General features: G+C 51.7%; 1 protein-coding gene across 1 annotated transcript in view; it reads left to right on the top strand.

Annotated features, from left to right (window-relative positions):
- The window catches only part of LOC144257747 (uncharacterized), a 42765-nt gene that overhangs the window by 16304 nt on the left and 3226 nt on the right, over window positions 1–23235 (top strand). Inside the window, exons 9-15 of the mRNA XM_077805868.1 lie at window positions 600–3179; window positions 9800–9930; window positions 11074–11197; window positions 12145–12324; window positions 13429–13558; window positions 20954–21078; window positions 21715–21900. Of these exons, the coding sequence (XP_077661994.1) occupies window positions 600–3179; window positions 9800–9930; window positions 11074–11197; window positions 12145–12324; window positions 13429–13558; window positions 20954–21078; window positions 21715–21900 (3456 nt within the window). The remainder of the gene's footprint in view (window positions 1–599; window positions 3180–9799; window positions 9931–11073; window positions 11198–12144; window positions 12325–13428; window positions 13559–20953; window positions 21079–21714; window positions 21901–23235) is intronic.

The following is a 23235-nucleotide window of genomic DNA, read 5'->3' as shown; positions in this document are numbered from 1 at the left end:
TGCCTTGTGCAGTGACTGTCACTCTCTGGGGAGGGGCAATAGAGCTGGGTGTCTGCACGAGGGAATGGACCACGGCCTAAGCCAGCCTTCCCCTCTGCTTCCCCAGCCATCCAGGGGTTTCTCACCCACTTGCTATGGTGATTCATACTCAGTGGCACTGGAAAAGGGGGGGCCCTGGCCCTCCCACTTTTCACCAGCGAGCAACGGGGAGAGGGGGCAGAGTAGAGCGAGCCGGGGTGTGGTTTTGGGGGGTAAGGGGGGTGCAAGGGCGCAGGGGGGTTGGGCCTCAGCGCTCCCTGTGCTTGGCTGTCACCTGCCTCAGCAGGAGGGAACGTTCCATGGGCCGTGCTGTATGGACGGTCCTCAGGCGTCTCCTGCCTCCCTGCCCGGCCATTCGGGATCAGGTGACGCTCTGAGCCAGGTCCTTAGGTGGTGCAAGCTGGAACAGCTCCATTGATTTCATTGGCACCAGCTGAGCATCTGCCCCCATGGCTCCTCCGGGTTAGATAGGGGGGTTTCATGAGGTCGCGGTTTAGATTTGGGTGTTCGACAAGAAGCTGCAGCTATCTCTAACCTTTCTCTTCCTCTTGATCCAACAGCCACACCATGACCACAAAGGCTCCTTCTACAAGGCCTCCAGCAGCAGCCACCACGAGCAGGAAACGCCGTCCCAGCACAGTCAGAACCTGGATGGGAGGGAAGTGCAATCCCTCCCCATGGCAGGAGCTGGCAGGGAGATGGACATGATGGCTCAGCGAGCCAGCCACTCCGCTCCGCCAGCAGAGGAGAGCAAACAGGAAGAGCAAACGGGATCTCCTAAGAATCAGACAGGGAGCCCTCTCCCTGCTGGCCAGCCTGAGTTCCAAGGACCTGGGGTCAACACCAGTATCCAGGGGGACTCAGTCCCCTATGGTCCCCAGATGAGGACAAAAAAAGCTTCTGATTTCCTGAAACAAATGAGGCGAAAGTCCGCGCCCATGTTTGCAGCTTCCCGGGAGCTGCGCGGCTCCATGAGGCTCCCCTCCCGAAAGCCCTCTGACGTCCTGAAGCTGATGAGACGCAGGTCGTTCTTTGGTGGGTTGAAGTCACAAGAAAATGCCAGCGAACCAGGTGGGATCAATGGAGAGCCGGTGGCGCATACAGCCAGCGGGAAAGCTCAGGGCAAGGAGCAGCTGCCTTCATGTCCTGAGCCTCAGCCATGTGTGGGACTGCCAGACACTCTGGAGGAGACAGCGCCAGATCCCTTCCGAGCAGCAGCACGCAAACCAGAAGCAGAGAAGGACTTTAAAGGGGACCATGAAAAGGAGACCAGCCCTCTAGAGAGCCAAGCCCAAGCAAGAGAACTTTGTACTGGGCTAAATCATTTAGCACCATCTAAAGATCCAACTGAAGGGCAAGAGGTGGAAACAGAAGAAGCAGAAACTGCAGACGATCAGGCCAACTCTGTACTGGAAGAAACTCAGGCAGGTTTTAAACTTCCCGACTCAAACATAACAGACAGAGTTCCCTCCACAGAAGCAGAAAGTCAACAGGCAGCTGTAGGCCTGGAGGACAGGACCCAGACATGCCCCACTTTGCTCTCAGTGAGTAACATGGAAAACCTGTCAAATAGCAATTCTTCCAGTAATTTATTGGCTCTGCAGGAACACACAGGAGCAACTAAGTGGGACTTGTCTGAAGGCTCAGCTGCGATGGGAGAAGGACAGACCGTGGATGAGAATCCTCCCCCCAGTTCCAGGAAATGGAGGATTCCGGTTGAAAGGACAGAGGAAATACGAAGTCTAGCCAAGAAACATTACCTGGATTGTGCGTCTGTGAGCAGCCCTCTTGCAAACCTGGGCGTGAGCGAGGGCACACGACTAATAGCAGCTCTAGACCTTTGTCAGACTAGTACTAAAGTTCTGAGCATCAAAGAATCCTGGAGACAGCTCCAGCCCAAAGGTGCTGGAGTGTGTATAGATAAGGAAGCGAGAGGGGTTAGATTACAGACTGAAAATTTCTCAAATGCAGCAGAAGCACAAGAAGGTGGAAGCCCAGAGACGTCTGGAGGGGTAGCAGAGCAGACACACTGGGAAACTGAGCATGAAAGACTCCTCAAGAAATTAGAGCGGAGTGGTGAGAATTGGCAACAGGCAGAAACCGTCTCAGTAAAGAATGAAGCAGATGGAGACATGGAGAACGCAGATGAACACACGGAGGTGGGATCAGCAACCCTAGAAGAGCCGTGTTGTATGGGAGAGATTCCAGTGACTGAGAATGGAGAGAAAAATACAGCAGCCGCTCGTTCTGCTCAGGAAACAGTGGTTCCAGCCAAAGCGGAAACAGGGAAGAATGAGGAAGAAACTATAGACAACAATATAAGGGGCCATTTAAATGAAGAAGATCAACATTGGGGGGTGGACACCTCCCCCATGGAGATCATGGGGCCAGCACATGAGGAGGCAGAAGGAGATACTGTAAACAAGGTTGTAGAGGAGCATTTAAAGGGAGACCAACATGCAGTGCTGGACACATCCAGCCAGGAGATACTGGTGCCAGCAAGAAAGGAAGCCAAGGAAGGCACTAGAGAAAATATAACACTGGGTCATTTAAATTTAGAGGATCAAAACTCAGTGGCGGATACCTCCCCGAAGGAGGGCCTCGTGCCAGATAAAGCACACACAGGGGAGAAAGTGGAAGACAGTGCAGACAGTCCTAGGGGTGGCCCGTTAAATGCTGTTGAGGACAAAGACCGTAAAGCTAGGGGAGATGGAAATGGTAGAGAAACAGCAAAGGAAGAGAGACATCCACCTGGAGAAGGTCTGGCAGAGGCTGCTCCGGATCCAGAAGGGGCCTCGGGGGATGGAGCTGGAAGAGAAGAGAGAAGTGCCCCCCTGGGGAACGGAGCAGGGCTGGAAGCCCAGGGAGCATCTATTGGGCACCCAAAGGTAAGGAAAATCGTGAGCTTTGCTGAGGCATCCCTGGGCTGCCCCGCCTCCCTGAAACAGACAGCTAATGGAGGAGCAATGAGAGATGGAAAAGATCCCAGTGGTGAGGGAGATTCAACCTTAAATGATGGTTTAATGCACAACCAAGAAGAAGAGATGCTGACGTCACCAGGCAATACAGAGTCTGACATACACCGCCACCGTCCTTCTGCAAGGCTGCAGACCCCGCGCTGCACGCAAGACGTCACACAGGTAGGCTGGCATGACACGTGAGACTAGAATGCTTTGAATGGGGGCGGGATGCCAGGGTCTGGGGCATGGGGCCTTTTGTCTCTAGGGCTGTCTCTGGGCCTAGCTGGGAGGCTATTGTGGGCTGACTTGAGGTTCTTAGTCCTGTGGCCATACCCAAAAACCCCTCCTACTCCCCTGGCCCCACACAGACTGGCTCCCTGGAATGGAGAAGGACTGAGCTGACTGAATCCTGAGGGAGGTCCCTTTAGATCAGGCCTGAGGCACAGCCATGGGGAAAGGGGAAGATACTTTTTCTGCCAGGCCTACAAACAGGACTTCATCTTCCCCGGGCTCTCCCCCTGGCAACTCTGAGGAGCACCAACTCCATTTTGAGCCCCGAGGCTGTATAAAATCCATGCTTTGTGGATGGGCTGCGGCAGGCAGGCAGTGCAGAATGGTCCAGGAGCACAGTGCTGTCTGGTTTGTCTCACAGCACATCCATGGTTAACTGCTGCTTTGTCTGGAGGATGTAACAAACCAGAGAAACCACAGACTGTTTCAAGCAGAAACAGATTAAACTGTTAGCACCGAATCCTAATGCCCTTTTTCTCTGTCTGTGCTCAGCGGGACAGATGCTCAACCTTTGTAGTGCGACAAAGGGCCCAGGACAATTTACACCAGCGGAGGATCTGTTCCAGTATCTGTGGCTGGCTTCACTGGGCGCTTTGCCCGAGCAAGGGCTGAGCATGGACTTGGGGAATTAGCCAAGTGACCTCAGTGAGAGTTGGCATGTGACCCTCCGGATTTGATCCATAAGAAAATGACAATTATGCAAATACACCAGACCCTCGCTAGAACGCGGGATTTGGGATCCATGTGCGGTACCGCGTTAACGCGGGGACCCCGTTAAAATGAATTCCAATTAAAGTCATTAAATTTGGGATTCATGGCCGCGACCACGTTATATGCGAATTCGCACCATATAGACGCGTGTTCTAGCGAGGGTCCGGTGTACGTTATCCAGGGAACTGGCATGTTGGGGTCTCTGGTGCCAGGCTCTGCACTGGTGGTTTGTCACGGTAGCTGCTAATCGACAGCTTTTCCTCACCCAGTGCCGGCTGTGAGGAACAAGACCCGCTCAGAGCAGGATAGCCTCACTAAGGTTTGGTCCAGGTTCCCTTTCCCTGTGCCAGCAAAGTGTATGTCAGTTCCCATTCCCTGTGCCAGGAGATGTCAATTCCGCCCTTTCTGCACAGAGGTCCTGCCCTGATGCCCATTTTCTAGGCTCTTCCGAAAATTGTCAGCAACGGCCACACACATGCCGATTGCTCTGTTTGCCAACCAGACGCTTTAACTGATCGCCCCGCTACAATTCGTTGCGTTAGCCCAGCTCCTTGCTTTCATGCTTGGTCCTATTCAGAGTGACCCAGAGCTGGGCAAACCTTCCAAAGGGCCAAACCCTGACATCCTGACGGAGCAGGAGCAGGAGCGGAGGCTATCACAGCTACAGAGGCAGGAAGCAGTAGTAGTGACCCAAGAAATGGAAGAGACAATGAAGATGACTGGATAGGGAAGTTGCGGGAGGTACATTATCCTGGAGCAGGTACCTGAAAAGAGCTTTGTTTGTGTGGGGTGCTGCTGACAGATGTGATGGAAGAGAGGGTCCAAGGTCTGGAGATGCAGGTAGAAACTGTGGTTGAATTTCAAAGGGGATTTGCATGGATGAAGAAGGGAAGGCAAGAGGAGGCTGAAGGGAAAACTCTAAGACTTGGAGATGCAAGCTGGACTGGAGAACTGTGAGGATAAAAGGGGCCAGTGGAAGCATGTGATTATGAGAACAAGCCAAGGAAACAACTGGTGAGTGAAGGAGAAATAGAGCTGAGGAAAAGGTTTGTGGAGTTGGAAAGTGAAGGGGCATGGCAGAGAAGGCGAGAGGGCCAGGAAGAAGAGAAGAGCAGCTAGTCACTTACAAGAAGAAGGGAAAAGTCAATGGAGATAGCTGGATTTCGGAGCCCCAGGAGCACAGATGATGATTCGCAGAAGATTGCAAGTGAGAGCAAAGGACAAAAGGCAGGCTGAAAGAACAGAAAGCTGGAGAATGGCACCAACACCAGGAAGAGGAAGGTCTATTAGATTGGGGACTCCCTACCAAGAGGAACAGACAGGCATGTCACCAGAGTTGTTCCAGAGAACAGAAGGTTGTGCTGTCTGCCCGGAGCTAAGATACGGGATGTGGACCTGAGGCCAAAGAGGATCCTAATGTGAACAGGAAAGAATCCACTGACTGTCCTTCATGTGGGAACAAATGACACAGACACTTAAGGAAATGGAGGCTTAGGTGATCTTCAGTGGGATTGTACCTGCCCCAGAAGAGGAGAGTGAAGGTGAGACAAGATGATGATGATCAACAGATGCTCAGGCATCTGGAGGGCTTTGGGATGTTCAACCGCTGGGAGGCATTCACTGACAGAGGACTGTTCTCCTGGAACGGGCTCCACCTGAGTAGGGATGAAGATAGACTTCTGGGATGGAGGTTGACACAACTGATTAAAAGAGCTTTAAACTAGGAATTTGGGGGAGATGGTTGGGAGATGCTCATGTAATCTCAACACCTGATCCAAATATTGAGCGGGAGGAAAATCAAGTAACAGAGGATACAGCAATGGAGAAAGGAACACCAAAGGGCAAGAGAGTGGACATCAAGAGGAAAGACAGCGCTGATTCCAATGGCACTAAATCAGGTGGGCAATATCGGCGATGATCCGGTGAGGAATTTGGGCAAAGCTGAGAAGAAACAATGAAGATAACTGTACACCCGTGCAAGGAGCCTGGGTAACAAAATGGAGGAAGCAGAGCTACTGGTCGAGGAAGGTGAAACCAGACGTGAGAGGGATTATTATCCCTCTATTGTTTCTATAGAAACTTGGTGGGATAGTTGTCATGGCTGGAGCACATGGTTTGAAGGGTATGTGCTATTCAGGAAAGACAGAAATAAAGATAGAGGGCTGCAGTAGCATTGTATATTAATGACAAGGTAGATTGTAAAGAAATTAGAAGTGATGAAATGGATAAAACAGAATCTATTTAGGTAAAAACACTTTGGGGAAGAAAGGTACCAGAGGCTCCACTGGGATAATGCTTGGGGTGTGAAACAGACTCCCAGGATCCGATCTGGATAGGGATAGAAATCTCTTTTATTTTTAATGAAATACTGGGAATTGTGTGATTATGGGAGACTTTAACTTCCCAGATATAGATTGGAGGAGAAATGCTACTAATAACCATAGGGTCTAGGTTTTCCTGGATGTGACAGCTGACAGATTCTTCACCCAATAATCACTGAACCTACAAGAGGTGAGGCCATTTTAGATTTGATATGGGTGAGTAGAGAGGAGCTCATATTGGAAAAACCTGGGAAGTGGGAGGGCGCAAGCCCACCCACTGCTAAAGGTCCCTTCCCCAGCCTAATGGGTGGGACCACTGGACACAGGGACCAACTGATTGCGGGGGACAACTAATGAAAAACAGGGATCAGAGTGAAGGTCAGAGGTTCAAAACGAGGATACTGGATGGGGACACCGAGCAGAAAACCCCGGACAGCGCCCACTGCTCCTCTAAGCTGTTGAGGGAGCCAGCAGATGCTGCCCAGTGGAACTCTGCCCGGATGCGTGAAACTAGGGAGGAACGGAAATAGACCCCGCAGTCGCAGAGCACCCCCTCGTCCAACATCCTCCTCCTGGTATTGTAGATGGAGACTTTGGCCAGAGCCAGGAGGAGGTTGGCAAGGAGGTCTCGCGACTTCCTGGGGCCAGAGAGGAGCTGGTTGTAGGGGACAACCTTGGTTGGAGTGATCACGAGCTAATTCAGTTTAAACTAAATGGAAGGATAAACACACATCGATCTGCAACTAGGGGCCTTGATTTCCAAAGGGCAAATCTGAAAACACGAAGGGAATTAGTTAGAGAAGCAGGCTGGACTGAAAAACTCAAGGATCTGAATATGGAGGAGACTTGGAATTACTTTAAATCAAAGTTGCAGAAGTTCTCTGAAGCCTGCATCCCAAGCAAGTGGAAACAATTCATAGCGAAGGGTTACAGACCAAGCTGGCTGAACAAGCATCTCAAACAGGTGATTAAGAGAATGCAGAAAGCCTATAAGGAATGGAAGAAGGGATGGATCAGCAAGGAAAGCTACCACTCGGAGGTTCGAAAGTGTAGGGATAAAGTGAGAACTGCCAAGAGCCAAGCAGAGTTGGACCTAGCAAAGGGAATTAAAACCAATAGTGAAAGATTCTATAGCTGTATAAATAAAAAGAAACAAGGAAAGAAGAAGAGGGACCTCTAAACACTGAGGATGGGGTGGAGATTAAAGATAATCTAGGCCGGGCCCAACACCTACACAAATACTTTGCCTCAGTTTTCAATTAGGATAATGAAGATTTTAGGGGTAGTGGCAGGTAGCTAATGGAAATGAGGATATGGAAGTAGAAATTACCGCATGCAAGGTGGAAGTCAAACTCAAACATCTTAACAGGATCAAATCGGGGGTCCCAGATAATCTCCATCGAAGAATATTAAAGGAACCAGCACATGAAATTGCAAGCCCAATAGCAAGGATTTTTAATGAATCTGTAAACTCGGGAGGTCATACCCTATGACTGGAGAATTGCCAATATAGTGCCTATTTTTAAGAAAGGGGGGAAAAGTATTCTAGGAAACTATAAGCCTGTTAGTTTGACCTCAGTTGTATGCAAGGTCTTTAGAACAAATTTGAAAGAGAAAGAAAGTAGGTAAGGACATACTGGTAAATGGTAATTGGGATAAAATACAACATGGTTTTACAAAAGGTAGAGTGTGCCAGACCCACCCGATCTCCTTCTTTGAGATGGTAACTGATTTTTTAGCCAAACAAAAGGCAGTGGATCTAATCTGACTGGATTTCAGTGTGGCATGTGATACAGTTCCACATGGGAAATTATTAGTTAAATTGGAGAAGATGAGGATTAATACAAGAGTTGAAAGGTGGGTAAGGAACTGCTTAAAGGGGAGACTACAGTGGATCATACTGAATGGTGAACTGTCAGGCTTGAGGGAGGTTCCTCAGGGATTGGTCTTGGGACCAATCTTATTTAACATTTTCATTCATGAATTTAGCTCAAAAAGTGGGAGTGTGCTAATAAAGTTTGCAGATGACACAAAGTTGGGAGGTATTGCCAATCCAGAGGAGGACCAGAATATCATACAAGAAGATCTGGATGACCTAGAAAACTGACGTAATAGAAATGGGATGAAATTTAATAGTGCACAGTGAAAGGTCATGCACTTAGGGACTAACAACAAGAATTTTTGCTATAAACTGGGGACGTATCAGTTAGAAGTGACAGAGGAGAAAGACCTGGGTCTATTGGTCGATCGCAGGATGACTATGAGTTGCCAATGTGATGTAGTCATGAGAGACTAATTCAGTCCTAGGTTGCATCAGGCGAGGTATTTCCTGTAGAGACAGGGAAGTGTTAGTACCATTATACAAGGCCTTGGTGAAGCCTCATCTGGGTGCAGTTCTGCTCTCTCATGTTTAAGAAAGATGAATTCAAACTGGAACAGGTGCAGAGAAAGGCGACTAGGATGATCTGAGGAATGGAAAACCTACCTTATGAGAGGGGACTCAAAGAGCTTGGTTTGTTTAGCCTAACCAAAAGAAGGCTGAAGGGAGATATAATTGCTCTCTATAAATACATCAGAGGGATAAATACCAGTGCAGGAGAGGTGTTATTTACGTTAAGGGCCAATGTTGGCACAAGAGCAAATGGCTATAAACTGGCCACCAACAAGTTTAGGCTTGAAATTAGATGAAGGTTTCTAACCATCAGAGGAGTGAAGTTCTGGAACAGTCTCCCAAGGGGAGCAGTGGAGGCAAAAACCCTAACTGGCTTCGAGACTGAGTTTGATAAGCGTACGGAGGGGATGGGATGGTATTACTGCTTACAATGGCATGTAGCCGATCTGCAACTGCTCGCAGAAAATATCTCCAAAGGCTGGAGATGGGACACTAGACCTTTTCCAGGTATCTGCTGGGTGAGTCTTGCCCACATGTTCAGGGTCTAACTGGTTACCATATTTGGGGTCAGAAAGGAATTTTCCTTCAAGTCAGATTGGCAAAGACCCTGGAGTTTTTTCGCCTTCCTCTGAAGCGTGGAGCACGGGCCACTTGCAGGTTTAAACTAGTGTAAATGGTGGATTCTCTGTACCTTGAAGCCTGTAAAGCGTGATTTGAGGACCTCAGTAACTCAGCCAGAGGGGAGGGGTCTATTACAGGAATGGGTGGGTGAGGTTCTGTGGCCTGTGATGTACAGGAGGTCAGACTAGATGATCCCGATGGCCCCTTCTGGCCTTAAAGTCTATGAGTTTTTATTTTACTCAGTCCTTGCTCAGGCTGTCACTTGGCTTCGCTGGGAGTTCCCCTGAGTAAGAACAGAGCATGTGCCTGTGTTAATTCTCCCTGGGCTGAAAGAAACATAAGCAAGTGGAATTATGTGGTGGAGGTTCAAGCTGCCTCCACATCAGCTGTTTTGTTGGGTTTATCTCTTTGAATGAGAGGATTCTAGGCTTGTTGTGAGCATAACCCCCTGTCTGTGGTCTCAGGAGGCTGTCTCCCTAAGAAGAACAGTGAGGAAAACCAGGAAGTTTGTTGTGGATGGGAAGGAGGTCAGCGTGACAACCTCAAAGACCATCGGTGAGGTGGATACAAAGGGCGAGAAGATGCGCTCAGCTCGGTAAGGGGCACTTGGCTGACTGGGAGGGGATATAGCCAAAGGATTACAGCGGGGGCTCTCAGGGTGGGGGCTGAGAGCATCCTGCCCTTCCCATATTGTTAAATAGGAGATGGGAAGGGCAAGTCATGATGCAGAAAAGGGAACATCACCTGGGCAGGGTGAGAAGCACGGGACTTAGAGCATGAGAGGGGAGGGTGAGATTCTGCTCCCAACTCTGCCACTGACTGACTGAGCAAGTGATCTTCTGTTTTCATAGAATATCAGGGTTGGAAGGGACCTCAGGAAGTCATCTTGTCCAACTTGTTCCCTGCTCAAAGCAGGACCAATCCCCAATTTTTGCCCCAGATCCCTAAATGGCCCCCTCAAGGATTGAGCTCACAACCCTGGGTTTAAGCAAGCCAATGCTCAAACCACTGAGCTGTCCCTCCCACTAATGCACCCCCATCTGGCAACAGCATGTGCTGGGGTGTGGTCTCAGAGGGACGTTTGCAGACAGCGCAGAGTCTGGGAGGGACGTCCGCAGACAGCGCGCGGTGGGTCTGGGAGGGACGTCTGCAGACAGCATGCTGGAGTTTGGGAGGGACGTCTCTGTACAAATGTTGGACATTGTTTGTTGTTATGGGCAGTAGCTCATCATAAGTAAAGGATAGTGTGCGCAGGATCGTCTCTAATCCTCATGCATGTTCGCATTTATTGCATCCCAGTTACTGAAGACGCTGGTGTTACTCCAGGGATGAATTTGGTCTACAGGTTTCACACCTTTTTCTATAGCCCCATTTACACTCAGGGTGGCAGCCACCCTGCCAATCTGCAGCTCCAGTGGGAAGAGGCAGGAAACCTTCCAAACACAGGGGATTTCTATATCTACGCAGGGCTAGATTCTCTAGTGGCACCACTCCATTGACGTCAGTTGAGTTTGCAAACTTGTGGTAAAACTCAAGAGCTGGCTTCCCTGTGAAATTGTCAGTGATCCTCTTGTGGCTAGAGCCAGAACTGGGCCAGTCTCACCTGAGGAGACAAATAAAAACCATTCAGGGTCAAGTTTGGTTCTGAAAATGGCTGAAGTTTCAGGAGGTTGCTTATTGCTTGCCAACGCATCTCCCCACCATTGCCATTTCTGTGGGTCTGTCTCCCTGTCGCCAGGCGCCAGGAGCTGCATGAACTCCGCCTTCTCCAGAAGGAAGAGCAGCGAGCCCAGAGCCAGCTGGAGCAGAAGCTCCATCAGCAGCGGGAGCAGATGTTCCGCCACATTGAGCAGGAAATGACGGTAACCACAAACAGCCCTTCCTTAGCTGCTGTCAGCTCGGGCCCTGTGAGCGGCGCTGCCAGGCTGGCAGGCCCACGGCCCCTGGTGCAGGGTGCGACTGCTCTCATCTCCATGGCATAATCATATGCAGTTCAGAGTTTGGAGAACTGAAAATCATCACAGGCCTCGATCCCCCCCGTTCCCAGCTCCCAATCCAGCACCGCTCCAGACCACACATGGGACATGCTTAGGGTGGCCATACTTCCCGAAGGGAAAACAGGACCACGTATGGGGCTAGCCCAAGGCCCCTTCCCCCACCCCCGGTGCAGGGCTAGGCTGAGCCACTCGCCCAAGCCCCCTGGCCCGAGCTGCTCGTCCAAGCCCCCCTCCCCATGCAGGGCCGGTGTTGCTGGTCGCCTGAGTCCCCCTCCCTGCATGGGGCTGGCCCGAGCCCTGCCCCCCCTCCCTGCACAGGGCTAGCATCATTTCTCGCTCGAGCCCTGCTTGCCCCCGGCCCAAGCCCTGCCTCCCCCGTGCCCCGTGTAGGGCTGGCATCGCCCTCACCCCCGGCACATTCCTCTGCACCCCACGTTTTTGACAAGGTGGGTATTTGTCCCATTTGATCTTGTTCGGTCCAGTGGGCAAGAGCAAACGGGACACACGCCCACCTTGGCCAAAACTGTTGGGCTGGCCGGCACAGGGCTGTGCTCTGCGCAGTGCTCACCGTCCCGCTGGAGACATGCACTGGCTTGCGTCCTCAGCGTTGTGTGGCTGCCCAGCTCCTCCAGGACACCCCGTGTGGCAGAAGCACAGAAGTGGGGCCAGGTGCTAGCCTAGAAACTGCAATCCCTGCAATGTAGAGAGGCTGACGCTGTCTGGGGCTCGGCCCTTCTTATCTTCCCCTATATTGTTTGGTTCGGTGAGTGGGAGGAAAAGGCACGTAAGCTACCTGCTCTGCACATGCACAGAGTAAGAAGCAGTATTATGATCGCGAGGTGGAGAGCCTGGAGCGGCACCATCGGCAGGCCCAGGAGCGCCAGGAGCACGAGTTCACCGCCAGGCTACGCGATGAGGCCAAGCGGCTGAAAGCCCTGCAGGAGAAGGACTACGGCAAGAAGCTGTCGGCCTTTAGGGACAACAGGAGAGAGGTACCCCATGTGCGGAGACCCAGACCCACAGAACCTACTGCTCCCATGCCAGTGGGGCCTTGATCTCACCCCCACCCCGAGCCAATGGGAACTAGGGATCCTCCCCCTCCCCCAAGCCAATGGGAACTCAGGATCCTTGCCCCCGAGCCAGGGGGACCTAGGGAAGTGACAGACCCCCCAGAATCTGATAGAGACCTCTTTAATATTTTTAATTAAATAAATACCAATGAGCCAATGGGACCTAGAGATCTTTTTCCCCTCCCCTTTTCCTCCCCCCTGAGCCAATGGGAACTACGGGTCTTTTGTCTGAAGCAATGACATCCAAGAATCCTGCTGCTCAGATTCTAAGCATCCTTCCTACTTAGCCAATCACATCTATGCATTTCTCGCTTAGCCAATAGGATCCAAGGATCCCTTTCCCGGACTATAAGAATCCTGGTCACTGAGCCTATGACATCTAAGCTCAGGTGGCAAGTTTTCCCTGCACCTACCGCTGGGGTTACTTTCATGCTGTGGGTCCCTCTGGGTCCCATGATGGTCCTGGTATTGCTGTTCCAGCACGAAGGCAGGATTTATAATGACTGGAGCCCAGAGGGCAGAGATCCCAGCCTAGGCCTGCGCTGTTCTCGTTTAGCTGCAAAGCTGGGATTTTCCATAAGGCGGAAGAGGGGTACTGCAGCCCCTTCGGCCCGTGGAAAAGCCCCAGCCTCAGGACATGAGCTCCATTGCATAGACACTGTAACAGCAAACCTGAGCTGGCCTCCGTCCGCACAGGCTTTCTTCTAATGTTTAGTCAATATCCACATCTAGATGCCAGCTAGCAAGGAGCGTGTGGAACACCCTCCCTCACCTGGGCTTGAGGCAGGAATTGCTGTGTGAAATTCCTTGCCCTGCTGATGCAGGCGGTCAGAGCCGATGAGCAGGAATGGCCCCACTAGCCCTATGGGTACTGACCCCCAGGCACTTGAGATAAGCAGGCCAATAAACGGGGGCAGGGCAGCTGATCTGGGGAATCTGCACTAGCCAGCTGATGAGTTAATAGGATGCAATAGTTTTAAGAATTTGGCTGCTCTGGGGCCAGACCCATATGTTTCCCTCTGGCAGGAGCAGAGATTTCTGCAGCAGCAGCAGGAGGAGCTAAACCTGGCCTTGCAGAAAGTCGTCCAGGAGCACAAGAAGAAAGTGACCTCTATCGAGTGGGAGTGCGTCAGCAAGATCCACAGCCTCAGGAGAGGTAGAGCTGAGCTCTGGGAGGGATAAGGGCTGAGATGCAGAGATCAGACAATCAGAGAAGTGTCTGGCTGGAAGGGACCTTGGGATGTCATCAGGTCCAGGCCGCTGTGTTGGGGCAGGACCAAGTAAACCTAGACCAGGGATTGGCAACCTTCGGCACGTGGTCCATCAGGGTAATCCGCTGACAGGCCGTGAGACATTTTGTTTAAGTTGACTGTCTGCGGGCATGGCCGCCCGCAGCTCCCAGTGGCTGAAGTTCGCTGTACCCGGCCAATGAGAGCTGCGGGAAGTGGTGGCCAGCATGTCCCTGTGGCCTGCACCGCTTCCCACATTATTCCTGAAGTGCAGCACCCAAAATTGAACACAGTACTCCAGCTGAGGCCTCACCAATGGCAAATAGAGCGGGACAGTTACCTCCCATGTCTTACATACGATGCTCGAGTAGGATTCTCGCTTAGGGTCCGAGAGGTCCCGGGTTCATATCCCGGACAAGCCCTCCCTGAGGATGTGTTTCAGGGGGAGGGATAACTCAGTGGTTTGAGCATTGGCCTGCTAAACCCAGGTTTGTGAGCTCAATCCTTGAGGGGGCCATTTAGGGATCTGAGGCAAAAATTGGGGTTGGTCCTGCTTTGAGCAGGGGGTTGGACTAGATGACCTCCTGAGGTCCCTTCCAACCCTGATATTCTATGATTCTCCTGTTAATACACCCCAGAATGATAGTAGCCTTTTTCACAGCTACATCACATTGCTGACCTATATTGGGTTTCTGATCCACGACAACCCCCCAGATCCTTTTCAGCGCTATGACGGCCTAGCCAGTTTGTCCCCATTTTGTAGGTGTGCATTTGATTTTTCTTCCTCCGTGAATTTTGCCCTTCACTGTATTGAATTTCATCTTGTTGATTTCAGACCAATTCTCCAATTTGTCAAGGTCATTTTGAATTCTAATCCTGTCCTCCAAAGTGCCAGTGACTCCTCCCAGCTTGGGGTCATCTGCAATTTTTATAAGCGTACTTTCCTCTCCATTAATGAAGTCATTAATGAAGATATTGAATAGCACCGGACCTCGGACTGACTCCTGCAGGACTTCACTAGATACATAAGAACGGCTATTCTGGGTTAGACCAAAGGTCCATCTAGCCCTGTGTCCTGTCTTCTGACAGTGGCCAATGCTAGGTGCCCCAGAGGGAATGAACAGAACAGGGACTCATCAAGTGATCCATCCCCTGTTGCCCATTCCCAGCTTCTGGCAAACAGAGGCTCGGGACACCATCCCTGCCCATCCTAACTAATAGCCATTGATGGACCTATCCACCATGAACTTATCTAGTTCTTTTTTTAACCCTGTTATAGTTTTGGCCTTCACAACATCCTCTGGCAAAGAGTTCCACAGGTTGACTGTGTTGTGTGGAAAAATACTTCCTCCTGTTTGTTTTAAATCTGCTGCCTATTAATTTCATTTGGTGACCCATAGTTCTTGTGTATTATGAGAAGGAGTAAATAACCCTTCCTTATTTACTTTCTCCACACCCGTCATGATTTTATAGGCCTCAGTCAGATCCCCCCAGTCATCTCTTTTCCAAACTGAAGAGTCCAAGTATTATTAATCTCTCCTCCTACGGAAGCTGTTCCATCCCCCTAATCATTTTTGTTGCCCTTTTCTGAACCTTTTCCAGTTCCAATATATCTCTTTTGAGATGGGGTGACCACATCTGCATGCAGTATTCCAGATGTGGGCGTAACATGGATTTATATAGAGGCAACATGATATTTTCTGTCCTATTATCCATCCCTTTCTTAATGATTCCCAACATTCTGTTTGCTTTTTTGACGGCCGCTGCACATTGAGTGGATGTTTTCAGAGAACTCTCCACAATGACTCCAAGATCTCTTTCTTGAGTGGTAACAGCTAATTTAGACCCCATCATTTGATATGTATAGTTGGGTTTATAAAAAGAAAAGGAGGACTTGTGGCACCTTAGAGACTAACCAATTTATTTGAGCATAAGTTTTCGTTAGCTACAACTCACTTCATCGGATGCATGTTTTCCAATGTGAATTACTTTACATTTATCTACATTGAATTTCATCTGCCATTTTGTTGCCCAGTCACACAGTTTTGAGAGATTCTTTCGTAGCTCTTCTCAGTCTACCTGGGATTCAACTATCTTGAGAAGTTTTGCATCATTTGCAAATTTTGCCACCTCACTGTTTACCCCTTTTTCCAGATCATTTATGACTGTGTTGAATAGGACTGGTCCCTATACAGACGCCTGGGGGACACCACTATTTACCGCTCTCCATTCTGAAAACTGACCATTTAGTCCTACCCTTTGTTACTATCTTTTAATCAGTTACCAATCCATGAGAGGACCTTCCCTCTTATCCATGACAGCTCACTTTGCTTAAGAGCCTTTGGTGAGGGACCTTCTCAAAGGCTTTCTGAAAAACTAAATACACTATATCCACTGGATTTCCCCTTGTCCACATGCTTGTTAACCCCCTCAAAGAATTCTAGTAGATTGGTGAGGCATGATTTCCCTTTACTAAAACCATGTTGACTCTTCTCCAACAAATTATGTTCATCTATGTGTCTGACCATTTTGTTCTTCACTATCGTTTCAACCAGTTTGCCCAGTACTGAAGTCTGACTTACTGGCCTGTAATTGCCGGGATCGCCTCTGAAGCCCTTTTTAAAAATTTGTGTCACATTAGCTACCCTCCAGTCATTTAGTACAGAATCTGATTTAAATGATAGGTTACAGACTACAGTTATTAGTTCTGCAATTTCACATTTGAGTTCCTTCAGAACTTGAGTGAATACCATCTGGTCCTGGTGACTTATTGTTGTTTAGTTTATCAATTTGTTCCAAAACCTCCTCTAATGACACCTCAATCTGGGACAGTTCCTCAGATTTGTCACCTAAAAAGAATGGCTCAGGTGTGGGAATCTCCCTCACATCCTCAGCCATGAAGACCGATGCAAAGTATTAATTTAGTTTCTCCGCAATGGCCTTATTGTCCTTGAGTGCTCCTTTAGCATCTCGATCGTCCAGTGGCCCCACTGGTTGTTTAGAAGGCTTCCTGCTTCTGATGGACTTTTAAAATGTTTGCTATTACTTTCTGAGTCTTCGGCTAGCTGTTCTTCAATGCTCCTTTCTATTTTCCTCACTAGGATTTAACTTCCACTTTTTAAAGGATGCCTTTTTGTCTCTCACTGCTTCTTTTACTCTGTTGTGTAGCCACAGTGACACTTTTTTGGTTCTCTTACTGTGTTTTTTTATTTGGGGTACACATTTAAGTTGACCCTCTATTATGGTGTCTTTGAAAAGTTTCCATGCAGCTTGCAGGGATTTTACTTCTGGCACTGTACCTTTTAATGTCTGTTTAACTAACTTCCTCATTTTTGTGTAGTTCCCCTTTCTGAAATTAAATGCTATAGTGTGGGACTGCTGTGGGGTTTTCCCCACCACAGGGATGCTAAATTTAATTATATTCTGGCCACTATTACCAAGCGGTCCAGCTATATTTATCTCTTGGGCCAGATCCTGTGCTCCCCTTAGGACTAAATCAAGAATTGCCTCTCCTCTGGTGGGTTCCAGGACCAGCTGCTCCAAGAAGCAGTCATTTAAGGTGTGAAGAAACTTTATCTCTGCATCCCGTCCTGAGGTAACGTGTACCCAGTCAGTATGGGGGTAGTTGAAATCCCCCATTATTATTGAGTTTTTATTTTTATAGCCTCTCTAATCTCCCTAAGCATTTCACAGTCATTCTCACCATCCTGGTCAGGTGGTCAGTAATATATCCCTACCGCTATATTCTTATTATTCGAGCATGGAATTACTATCCATGGAGATTCTATGGTACAGTTTGGTTCATTTCAGATTTTTACTTCATTTGATTCTACGCTTTCTGTCACATATAGTGCCCCTCCCCCACCAGCACGACCTGTTCTGTCCTTCCGATAGATTTTGTACCCTGGTATTACTGTGTCCCACTGATTATCCTCATTCCACCAAGTTTCTGTGATGCCTATTACATCAATATCCTCATTTAATACAAGGCACTCTAGTTCACCTATCTTGTTATTTAGGCTTCTAGCATTTGTATATAAGCACTTTAAAAACTTGTCACTTTTTAGCTGTCTGCCATTACATGATGTAATTGAACGGGACTTTTTTTCATTTGACTGTTTCTCATCAGATCCTACCTGTATTTCATCATCTTCCATCCTCTCCTCCTTACTAGGACATAGAGAATCTCCATTAATAGACCCTCCCCTAAGGGATGTCTCTGTCCGAACCACGTGTTCCTCCGTACCTGTCGGCTTTCCCCCAGCCCTCAGTTTAAAAACTGCCCTTTTAAATCTTAAGTGCCAGCAATCTGGTTCCATTTTGGTTTAGGTGGAGCCCATCCTTCCTGTATAGGTTCCCCCTTTCCCAAAAGTTTCCCCGGTTCCTAATAAATGTAACCCCTTCCTCCCTACACCATCATCTCATCCACGCATTGAGACCCTGCAGTTTGCCTGTCTAACTGGCCCTGGACGTGGAACTGGGGGCATCTCGGAGAATGTACCATGGAGGTCCTGGACTTCAATCTCTTACCTAGCAGTCTGAATTTGGCCTCCAGGACCTCTCTCCTACCTTTCCCTTTGTCATCGGTACCTACATGTACCGCAACCACTGGCTCCTCCCCAGCACTACACATAAGTCTATCTAGATGTCTCGAGAGATCTGCAACCTTCACACCAGGCAGGCAAATCACCATGTGGTTCTCCCGGTCATCACAAACCCAGCTATCTGTGTTTCCAATGATCGAATCCCCCATAACTATTACCTGTCTCTTCCTAATAACTGGAGTTCCCTCCCCCGGAGATGTATCCTCAGTGTGAGAGGAAACCACAACATCATCTGGAAGGAGGGTCCCAAATATGGGATTGTTTCCCTCTGCTCCTGTTGGATGTTCTCTTTCCCTGAGACTTTCATCCTCCTCAACAGCACAGAGGCTGTCAGACCGGGGGTGGGACCATTCTACTGTGTCCCGGAAAGTCTCATCTAGGTACCTCTCTGTCTCCCTCAGCTCCTCCAGTTCAGCCACTCTGGTCTCCAAAACCCGTACACGGTCTCTGAGGGCCAGGAGCTCCTTGCACCGAACGCACAGATACAGCATCTGCCCATAGGGCAGGTAATCACACATGCTGCATTGGGTGCAATAAGCTGGGTAGCCCCCACTCTCTCGCTGGACTTCTGCCTGGATTCTCTTTGGACTCCTGAAGCTCCTTCCTTTGTTATTGTTTTGTTTTCATCAGGGTGTGGTTTTGGTTTTAAGTTTAAAGAATGTTAAGTGTATCTAGCTCCCCCTCACAATCCCCCTCTAAAACAAACACAAACACACACACTACAGACAACAAACGTACCCCCAGGTCACGTAATCGCTCCTCCTTCACCTGGAGAACTCTCTCGCAAAACTTCTCTGTGAGCCAATCCTGGTCGCTAGTTCCTCTGGTCACTTAGGAGTGAGTTTTTTAAACCCCTGGTCTTCCTGAGTAGCCCCGCCCCCTGTTTAAGGGTTGATGGGTGCTACCAGGCTTAGGGATCAAAGCCTCAATAAGAAGCTTTCAGCCTTGCTTAGCAGGCCACTAGGCTCAGCCCACAGTCCCCAAAACAAACAGACCATGCGGTATATTTCAGTCAAGCAGAAAGCACACCACACCCTCCCGGTTTGATACCTACCCTTTGAGTACAGTTTTGCACCCACATTATAGTAATTTCATCTAGATCACATTTCCCTCGTTTGTTTATGAGAATATCACGTGGGACTGTGTCAAAACCCTGACGAAACCCAAAACAGCTCACGACTCCCGCTCCCCCCATCCACTAGGCCCGTAGCCTGTCCAAGAAGGGAATGAGGTTGGTTTGGAATGATTTGCTCTTGACAGATCCATGCTGACTATTCCGTAGAACCCAGTTATCCTCCAGGTGCTTACAAACTGATTAATAATGTGTGCCAGTATCTTTCCAGGTTTCAAATTTAGGCTGAGTGGTCTATAATTCCTTGGGGCCTGTTTTGTTCTCCTTTCCGGTGTTCGCCTCTCTCCAGTCTTCTAGGACCTCACCCCAACCTCCCTGCATTCTTGAAGGGAATTACTAGTGGTTCCAAGGTTGCTTCAGCTAGTTCCTTAATTTCATCAGGCCCTGCAAACTTGAATACATCTAACTTATCTAACTATTCTTTAACCTGTTCTTTCCCTATTTCGGTTTGAATTCCTTTCCCCTGGTTGTTAGTAATTAACATTATTGAGTAGCTGGTCACTGTTAAACTTTTTACTGTAGCTTCCTTGCTGTCATCACTGATTAGCTCTCCTTCCCCACTAAGAGGAGGACTTGCACTTTCCTTCATCTTTCCCTTGCTCCTAGCCCAGGGGAGGGCAAACTACGGCCCACAGGCCGCAGCCAGCCCGTGAGGGCTTTCCATCCGGCCCGCGGGATTGCCAGCCCCGTGGTGCAGTAGGGCTAAGGCAGGCTTCCTGTGGCCTGGCATCATGTCCCTGCGGTCCCTGGGCGAGGGGGGGTGGGGTGGGCAGAAGGCTCTGTGCATTGCCCTCGCCTGCAGGCACTGCCCCCTGCAGATCCCATTGGCTGGGAACAGGGAACCGCAGCCAATGGGAGCTTTGGGGGTGGCACACACAGGCGAGGGCAGCACACGGTGGAGCCACCTGCTACACCCCACCCCCAGGAGCCACTTCCGGACACACTGGCCACTTCCGGGAATGGCACGGGGCCAGGGCAGGCAGGGAGCCTGCCTTAGCCCCGCTGCACACCACTGCCACCCCGGAGCCGCTCAAGGTAAGTGGCACCAGGCGGAGCCTGCACCCTGAACTACTCCCTGCATCCCAACCGCCTGCCCTGAGTCCCCTGCTGCACCCCAACCTCCTGCCCTGTGCCCCTTCCTGCACACCACACCCCCTCCTGCACCTCAACCCCCTGCCCTGAGCCCCTTCCTGCACACCGCGCCCCTCCTGCACCCCGCACTCCCTCCCACATCCCAACCCCCTTCCCCAGCCCTACGTTCATCGCCCTGCATGCAATTTCCCCATCCAGATGCGGCCCCCAGGCCAAAAAGTTTGCCCACCCCCTCCTAGTGTATTTAAAGACCCTCGTCTTCATGCTGATGTAGAGGGAGAAGGGGCAGCAGGGCTGCATGGCACTGGGGATTTAGCTACACCTGGGAGTCGTGTGGCTATTCACTGCCCAGGGCAAAACCCACCAGACATGCCTGCCGCTGAGGGAGGGCCAGGGGACTGCCGAGGGCTCGGTAGGGGAGGAGGGCCAGGTGGGACTCTGCTGAAAGACGGGATGAGGCCAGGGACCTGAGCGCACGTCTCTGCCCTCCCCAGCCCGGGAGGCCGTGGTGTGGAGCATGGAGCAAGGGCACCTGCAGGAGAAGTATCACCTCTTCAAGCAGCAGGTGAAGGAGCAGTACTCGCTCCAGCGGCAGCAGCTGAGCAAGCGGCACGAGAAGGTGAGTGCAGGGCTGGTTGCTGGGTGGTCGGCAGCACCAACGCAGGCCCCTCTGCAGTACCCGAGGCCGGGTGAGGCCTCGGGGCTCCCATCAGCGCTGCAGTGGAACTGGGCGGGGGCCCTGGGACCAACGTAGGCTGGACCAGGAGGATGCAGGTGGGGCCAGTACCAAGGGGGAAGGACTAGAGCCACCTGGGCCAGTGGGACGCCGGAGCCCTGGGCAGGCAGCATGCTCAGCCCTGGAGCAGAGCTCTCCCTCCCCACAAAGCCTCCTCCCTCCGCTGCCCTGCCCCTGCCCTCCCCCTCCTCCCAGGCTCCCGTCCTAACCCAGGCTGGGCTCCTGTCTGGGGCAGGGATGAAAGAGGGTCCTGGGGTGGGGCAGGAGGGAGCCCGGCAGCCAGGCTCGCCCCTCAGCACAGCTCCAGCACGCTGCCCCCCATCCAGGCGCGGCAGAGGGGGAGCCCCCAGGGGAGAACTCTGCTGCCCCCGGCGTGGGGCCATGTCTAACGCAGGCTGGCGCCACGCCAAGGCAGCAAGCAGGAGGAAGCGATGCGCAGCCCAGGGTCACTTCCTAAGCAGCCGGGCCTGTCCCGTCCCGGTGGCCGGCCCCTGACGCTCGCGCCCGCCTCTCCGCCAGGAAACCGAGCGGATGAGCCGCTTCCACCTCCTGCTGCTGGACGAGCTGAGGAACCAGCACGTGCAGCAGCAGGTGCAGCTGCTGAAAACCCAGCGCGGGGATGCCAAGCTCCGCCTCGCCCTGTTCAAGGAGAGTCTGAAGATCCAGGAGGTGACGGGCGCTGAGCAGAAGGACAGGACCAAGCAGGTACTGAGCCCCAGCAGGCCCCACTCCTGCCAAGCTCTTGCTCCAGAGCGGGCAGCAGGGCCCCAGCCTGGCCAAAGGCTGCCCCCAGCGCAGAGCCCGCATCACGGGGGAGATGCCTGGGGGCCAGGGAGGGGACGACACCTTCTCGGCTGTGGGCCCAGGGACAGAGCCCCTGCACAGCTCCTGGCCCAGAGCCGAGTGACCCCGTGGCTGGAGTACGTCCCCTCTGCTGAGGGGGGTGGGGGGGAAGAGGACGAGAGAGTCCATGTGATGAGCCACCAGCAGCTGGCCTACCACTGAACCCCCCAGCATATGGGGACCTGGGGCTGAGCGGGCTCCTGGAGCTCCACCTGCCTCCGGGTCCCGCTCTGAATGGCCTCGCTGAGGCTGCCAGCTGGGCCTCGGGCCTCCTGCAAGGGGATGCCGCATCTGGCCAGCGGCATGGAAGCGGGGGAATGGTCCTGCTAGCGAGGGGAACTTTCCTGGCTCACTCCCACTCCCTTTACCCAGAGCCGTGCCTGACCTCGAGGGCTCCCCTCCCACTGTCCTGTGGGGCAGAGTCCTCAGAACCCCAACAAGGCTGAACCCAGGATTCCTGGGGGCTCGACCCCCAACCTGGTCGTGGTCACTTAGGGCAGGGGCGAGGGTGTCCCCACGCCAGGGTGCTCTCTCTGCACTGATCGTTACACAGTTCAAAGCAAATACGATTTACTAAACAGCAACCAATTAAAAAATAAGGGAAAAGGGGGAAAGGCTAAAGGAAAACCCGACACCTGCTCTGTGGCCCGGGGATGTCACCACCAGCCTCTTTCGGATGTCAGGGCAGTTCAGTCTGTTCCTCACACGTCCCAGCCCCTGCCCAGGCCCTGGCTGAGCGGCAGGGAGGCTGTGGGTCGGACACTCGCTCTGGCGGTAGCCACACGCCCTCAGGCTCTCGGTGGCAGGACCCTTCCTCCCAGCATCGCTCCCGCCCTGGCAGGGTTACGACCCCCCTCCAAGTCCGGCCTGCAGGGCCTCTGGGCTGGGGGCGTCTCCCTGCGCTGGGCCGGCTGCCCAGGGTCCCCCCCTCGCCCTGTCCAGCTGCTCACCGCACCCAGCTCCGGATGGCTCCAGCCCCAGCCCCCGAGGCTGCCTTTTCTGGCCCCTCTGGGCGCTGCAGTTCTGCTCCCAGCACAGGTCTGCTCCCTGGGCTGCTTCTCTGGCTGGCCCAGCCCTGCTCCCCAGCTCAGCTTGGCCCCTGCTCTCTCCTTAGCTCGGCCCCCACTCTGTTCCAGGCCATTCCCGCTCACACATAGGGCGCCCCCCCCGCCCCGCCCCCCCTCGTTGGCCTGTCTG

Source organism: Eretmochelys imbricata, chromosome 26 (assembly GCF_965152235.1).
Source record: "Eretmochelys imbricata isolate rEreImb1 chromosome 26, rEreImb1.hap1, whole genome shotgun sequence".
NCBI lineage: Eukaryota > Metazoa > Chordata > Testudines > Cheloniidae > Eretmochelys > Eretmochelys imbricata.
This window is presented reverse-complemented; position numbering and strand designations above follow the sequence as displayed.